Source organism: Polyodon spathula, unplaced genomic scaffold (genome assembly GCF_017654505.1).
Source record: "Polyodon spathula isolate WHYD16114869_AA unplaced genomic scaffold, ASM1765450v1 scaffolds_1552, whole genome shotgun sequence".
NCBI lineage: Eukaryota > Metazoa > Chordata > Actinopteri > Acipenseriformes > Polyodontidae > Polyodon > Polyodon spathula.
Window position 1 is genome coordinate 1 of NW_024473029.1, and position 6,738 is coordinate 6,738.

Genomic DNA, 6,738 nt, shown 5'->3' on the forward strand with positions numbered 1-6,738 from the left:
AACCAAAATAAAAGTATCCAGCGGTACTCTGGTGCGGTTCTGCATGTCATCACGTCAGAGCTAAGGGTTTTGTAAAAAAGTGAAATGTGTCTCGTTGATATTTCCATGAGTGAACAAACTCGATGGGATAGAATCACAGGCTGCAGCTGGGAAAGAGTCAGCGGGCGTCTCGTGGAAAACATGAAGCGGTCAGCTTCAAACGGTCGATGAGCTATCGCTGTAGAACTTTAAAATAAAACGGCCTGCAAAAGGCACAGTGAATTCCGACTGTGCAGCAGGGGTAACGGCGTCTGCATATCTTCAGAAGATTTGTATTGCATTGTATTGCATTGCATTGCATTGCACTGTTTTTCCACCAGTCGCACGATACACAGGGTCCGTGACGTCTCAGTAAAGGACACCCCCCAAAAAATGCTCAAAAAAGGCGAGTGATTTAATATTAGTAGCACTATCTGCTGAAAGGGAGCAAGCCCAACTATAAACCACTATTAGAATATTCTTGCAGGGTTAGTACAGAGTCAGCTGGTTAGCCCCACAGTGCCAGCGCAGTGTTAATTGACACGTCAAAAACAGGACCCCCCCTACCGCCCTTACCCTCAATCTCCACTCCGATAGCCGGAAAATCGCTCGGCTCGCCATTAGCAAAGGGGGCGCGGTCAACCCGAATGGTACCTGTCTCTGAGCGACCTGTGACCTGCGAGGAAGCCGCCCACTGATTGCTGGTGCTTGAACTTGTGGGTGTGGTCTTTCCTGCGGTTACCGGGGCAACAAATGGAGACAGTCAGAATAAGCAACAGAACCCCCCCCCCCAGTTCACACGTTAATTACACAGTCACGAGACGTTGAAGCAACAGGGCTGCGTTATTCCCTCAGCAAAATAATTTGTCAGTCAGCGGAGTTAGGACAGAGTTAGCTCTGAACGGGGGACAGCGAGCCAAACTCTTAGCACCCACTGTCTGCAGTCCAGACCTGAACGCACCGGAATGCCACTGAAATATTTTCTCGAACAAGAATTATGACATGAATTCCTATTTTATTTGCACGCCAAAGTTTTGATGTTTTATTAACATTCTTCTTCTTCTTGAAACATCTATGTAGGTACACACCTCTCTTTCATGTTGGTCCACCAGTATTAAGAGTCGTTCCCCCCCCCCCCCCCCAGTCAAACACAACAGTGAATGGGGGGGGGGGATGACGGAAGACTTTTTTTTGCCCGGAGAAGAAGGACAATGTTTTCTTTAAACTTATCTTCCTACCTCTTTTAAAAGATTAACCCTGATTTGTTTCCCCCCCCAGAACAAAAAATAAATCCTGCATACACAAATACGACGCAACGAAAAACAGCAAAGTGAAAATAACTTAAAATTAAAAATAAAATGTGAAAAGAATGAAAACTAACCATAGGCTGAATCACCAGGGCTGTACTGATTTCGAGTAGTAGCCATGACATCTACAAACAAAGAAAAACAGTTACGAAGAATAAGGGAGCACAACAAGCAAAATCTGAAATAAATAAACCAGCGAAATAAATTCTTCAAGCACCACTGGAGCACTTTAAAAAAAAATAAAAAATAAAAATGAACAGCAAGCAAATTCATTAGCTTTAGTATCTTTCATCTGGCGTACTTCCCTTGAACTTCCACTAGAGGGCGTTCTACAGTTTACTCTCCGCAGTGCCCCCTGTTGGCAGAAGCAGGGACTGTGCCTTTTTTATTTATTTTTTTTTACAGCGCTACAGAACGCCAGTTTAAAGTTTTAAAGTTTCTCAGGGTTCTGTTTTGTTCAGGTGAAAGAGGGCATGTTTCAGATCCCTTGCCCTTTACTTCGAAGGATTTATTGCCATTTCAAACACTTTTTTTTTTTTTTTTTTTTTTTTTTTTTTTAGAAAAGAAAACCATAGTAGATCGAGTAACTGCAGCATATATATATTTTTATTTTTGACCGCTTTATTATCAACAAATCAACATTATCCCTCCCTGCCTTTTCCTTGGATTAAAAAAAAAAAAACTTTACAGAGATCAGAAATGCAACGCTAAAGAAAACAAACAAAAAAAAAGTACTGCTTCCTGGTACATAATCACGTGTTGTACTTCAGCGTCCAATCGTCTCGCTGCAAATCAGACCATGTGATTAACATGCGGTTCGCTATCCGGTTTAAAATCTTAATAAAAGAGGACCTGGGTTTACGCTAATGGACGTTAATACGAGTAAATTAGAAAGTGGGTTTTAAACACAGTGGCTGGGTTAGCATTCGTGGGAAAGGCACAGTTTTAATCCAACTGTAATAAAATAAAAACCGCTAGTGGCTTTAATTCCTACCGTGGCAGCTGTCTGGTTGCTGAGCGAATCCGTTCTCTACGTCCTGCTCGAACCCTGCTCTGTAAAACACAAGCATTGTGCAAGTTCAGAACAGCTTGCAAACGACTGAGCTTCTATGACAACATGAAGAGGCGATGGTAGCACAAGTATAGGGCAGCTGTAATGGGGCGAGGCTGGTAGAATGGGACCCCAGTGTGCTAACTACACCCTCAATGATCTTCAATAGCATTGCAATGGGTCTAGGCTGGTAGAATGGGACCCCAGTGTGCTCACTACATCCTCAATGATCTTCAATAGCACTGCAATGGGATGAGGCTGGTAGAATGGGACCCCAGTCTGCTCACTACACCCTCAATGATCTTCAATAGCACTGCAATGGGATGAGGCTGGTAGAATGGGACCCCAGTGTGCTCACTATACCCTTCCTGAATGATCTTCAATAGCACTGCAATGGTTCTCTATTATACTGAAGGGCGATGGTAGCACAAGTATAGGGCAGCTGCAATGGGTGGCTGGTAGAATGGGACCACTATATACCCTCAGTGATCTTCAGTGGCAATGCAGACAGATTTTAATCCAGCCTTTGTTTACTGTCTTCACCGATGGAGTATTTTTTGGTTCGCATCCCTGCTGGTAGACAGTTTTGCAGAAGCAATGCATTTTTTTCATTGCGAGAAAAGACAGCTAATGACCCCCCCCAGGAAGGGAGACTTTCCAAAGCTGCGCTCCCTGAGACTCACGGCTTCCAAGGAATCTGGATTATCTGTCCAGCTCGGATTTGGATCATTCTTTAGGCTCAAGCTTTCCGCAGAACGAAAAAGAGAAATAAACAGATGTGTCCTTGCATCTCATGAGCTTCACTGTGGCTCTATTCATTTCGGAACTCAGCGCCCCACTAAGGGCTCTTAATGGCTTTGAAAAAGACTACAAGGGCAGTCTGGGAGCCTTTGATCACCGCAAGTGCAGTGAATATGCAAACAAATGAACAGAGAAAGAGAGAGAGAGAGAGGCCGAGCTGCTTCTCAGAGGTTAAGAGCGGAGAGCTTTCTCTTACCTGAACCCAGGTGCGAGGGAGCTGCAGCTGCCAGTCTTTAACCAGACACAGTAGGGATCACGAGACGACAGACAGCTTCTACAAAAAAGAGGAAAGGAGATCAGAAAACGGACTTCCATTTCCAGCACTTGCTTTACTTCACAATACAGCCCAGGACTGGAAGATCTGATGGACAACGCCACCTGTGTGCCCTTTCTATTCCTTCAGGATATTATCTGCAAGTCTCTCGCTCGTCCTTGTTAGATGGCTTTGTGGGTCTTCCAGTCCTGGGTTTGATGATTACAGATGATGCTTCTCTGTACTTGCTGATTGTGCTTCGGATACCACACCTTGAGAATCAAGTGATGCGAGCGATTTCACTCAATGTGTTTCTTTCTTTATGCAAGCTGTTATAATAGTAGAAAACACTAGTGGAGGCTTTGAGTAAACTGCTGATGCTCATAATGCAGTTTAATTGAGTGGAGCAGGGCCCATCTCTAACAGAGAGCAGAGAGCGTGGGAGTTAACATGCGCGTTGCAACTGAAACACTTGACACCGCCCTGTGGCTCAAAAGCACTCTGTCAGGGGAATCGTAGCGCGTACTTTTTGCATCTCCCGTAGTCCTGGCAACGACTGAGCGGAACCCGGATCACGCAGCTGGAGAACGCCACGAACAGAGCATGATGGTCCTTGTCCAGCTCCAATCCCAGAATCCTCCTGTCCTCTCCTCGCACGTTGCACCTGGGGGGAAAAAACAATAGGTTTAAAATTGAGGCGTGAATAAGGCTGTTTTTTTTTTTTTTTTTTTTTTTTACATCACAGATTTCCGTGAGATTCGCCCATTGCTGTGTAATACGTAGTTCCCTGAAAGAATAATTTTAAATATACATGTTTTTAATCACTTCAAAATAAACACAGCGAGCGTTTGCCTGATTGCGAAAACCAAGACGCCGGCTCTCCGGGACCAGGGTTGGAGACCCCTGTATTTAGACAATAGATAAAAAACATCCTGGTTACCGAGGCTGTAGGTCACATGGTGTGACAGCAGCAAGGCCATTGGACACGGGTTGGAACCTGGCGATCGAGGACCAGGATGTAGCAGAGTCAAGCAGAGTCAAGCCGTCTCTACTCACTTTGAAGGGTTGTAGACGTCAATCTCTTCGAGCAGCAGGCTGTCAAGGGAGGAGTTATCCGCGGGGCTGCAGAGGACTTTGAGGAGCTTCCCCTCTTCAGATCCCAGGAACACCACGGTGTGGTTCTTACCGGGGCCCGCAGCCGTGTCCACAGCTATCTGGGTGAGCTTGAACCCCAACCTAACGGGGGGGGGGGAACGTTGCAAGGGCCGTGACTTGAGGGGCCCCCCCCCCCCCAGGGCCCCCATGCTGGTAAGTTTTTCATTCCAACATTAAGCTCTCAATGAACTCTCAATTGGATGCATTTTCATATTCCCCCCTCCCACCCAAGTTCAAAAAAACGGACTTCAGTCGTTTTTACGGACTTCAGTAATGCACTTGATTTTCAAAATAAATCACCTGTGAAACATTGAGTCCTTTTGTCCCAATGAATCAAATAATTAGACCAGTTAAGTCACTGAGAGCTCGGGGGCGGGGGGTTGTGTGTGTGGGGGGGGGGTGGGGGGGGGAAGCCAGGTCACTGGGCGGGGTATCGGGCCACGCCGTCATGGCGAATGTCCTGCCAGGGCTGCCCTACCTGCTGCCAGTCTTTGTGAACCACGGCTTCTCGTTGACCGACGGCACGGCCTCGTCCATCAGGGGGAAGGACTTGATGAAGGACAGGGTCTCGTCGGGGAAGCTACTGGACGCTTTGTAAGAGTCTGCAGGTCCGTCCCCTGCACAGCAACCCGGTCTGAGGAGAGGAGGAGGAAGAGGGGAGAAGAGGAGAGGAGGGGCGTGAGCAGGGAGAGTACTGGGGGTTCAATTGAGCGTGCATCAAGAAGCAATACAATGCATAATGCTGAAAAAAGCGTCAATGGTAAAGCATACTGAAAAACAAACTATGGTAAACTAACCTTTATAAAAGTTTCCCCTAGTAAAAGCACAGCAAAGCACAGTGAAAACATGGTGTGCTTTATCACACTGTGCTGTGCTTTTACTAGGGAAAACTTTTATAAGGGTTAGTTAAACATGGTTTGTTCTCTCTGTGCTTTACAATGCTTCCCTATGCTTTACCAGACCTCTCTGTGCTTTACAATGCTTCCGTATGCTTTACCAGACCTCTCTGTGCTTTACAATGCTTCCCTATGCTTTACCAGACCTTTCTGCTTTCAATGCTTCCCTATGCTTTACCAGACCTCTCTGTGCTTTACAATGCTTCCCTATGCTTTACCAGACCTCTCTGTGCTTTACAATGCTTCCCTATGCTTTACCAGACCTCTCTGTGCTTTACAATGCTTCCCTATGCTTTACCATACCTCTCTGTGATTTACAATGCTTCCGTATGCTTTACCAGACCTCTCTGTGCTTCATAATGCTTCGCTATGCTTTACCACAGCTCTCTGTGTTTTGTCAAGCTTTGCCATGCTCTCACTGTGGGAAACGTTTATACGGGAGGCCCTGCGTTGAACTCTTGTGAGTTGGGCCCTGTTGAAGCACCAGGCTCGGTTAGTTCTCACCTGGGTTTAGGGACTCGTTCGTCGGGTACGGGGGTCCAGGCAGACTCTGTGGTCTTCTGTTCTTTGAACTTTCCGTTGAAGACCTTCTCTATATCGTCCATATAGAAAGCGCAGACCCCCGATCCTGTGATGCTGTGGACACACACAGACACACACAGACACACACAGACACACACATCTGTTACACTGCATTCAGGAACCTGGCAGCCTGTTCAGTTTGCTTCCTTCCTGGTAAATTAGCCACATGCTTGCTTTCAAACGTCTTCAATGAAAAAAGACGACAGCTGCATCAAAGACAGGAAACATATTTCCGCTAAAGATCTCGCTCTGTCCAGCGCAAGAAAGGGTGACGTTTCACGCATCTGCTGTTATTTTTTTTAAATTTATTTTATTTGATAATTCACTGATGGAGAAAATAGTCTTTAAAAAGGCAGACATAAAAAAATTTTTTTTTAGCATTTGCTGTGTCTGCGTTATAAAACAGACTTCTCGATAAAATTGAATGCGGTGCAATTGCACACCCTCTAACATGCTTGTCTTTCAAAACTGAACGTTTCGAACCCGCTGTAGCAAAGACTTCTGGGATTGTTTTGTAAGCCACACTTCACAATATACAAAAAAAAAAAACACCATCCCAGAGAAAAAAAAAACAGCCCAATTACTTTATGAAATAAATCACCAGTTTTCTGACACAAATCCTTGAGGCTCAAGCAATTGCAGATTGCAGAAGAGGCTTGAGACAGTCCGTCTGGA

General features: G+C 45.6%; 1 protein-coding gene across 1 annotated transcript; it reads right to left on the reverse strand.

The window, feature by feature from the left end:
* Positions 1–6: 6 nt before the first annotated feature.
* LOC121309869 (semaphorin-6D-like) lies at positions 7–6,725 on the reverse strand. The gene is made up of 8 exons (XM_041243027.1): positions 5,986–6,725; positions 5,064–5,219; positions 4,487–4,660; positions 3,957–4,094; positions 3,374–3,451; positions 2,320–2,378; positions 1,400–1,450; positions 7–750 (listed from the first exon to the last, which is right to left on the reverse strand). The coding sequence occupies exons 1-8, from the start codon at positions 6,084–6,086 to the stop codon at positions 527–529; spliced, it is 981 nt and encodes a 326-aa protein (XP_041098961.1). The 5' UTR covers positions 6,087–6,725; the 3' UTR covers positions 7–526.
* Positions 6,726–6,738: the final 13 nt, after the last annotated feature.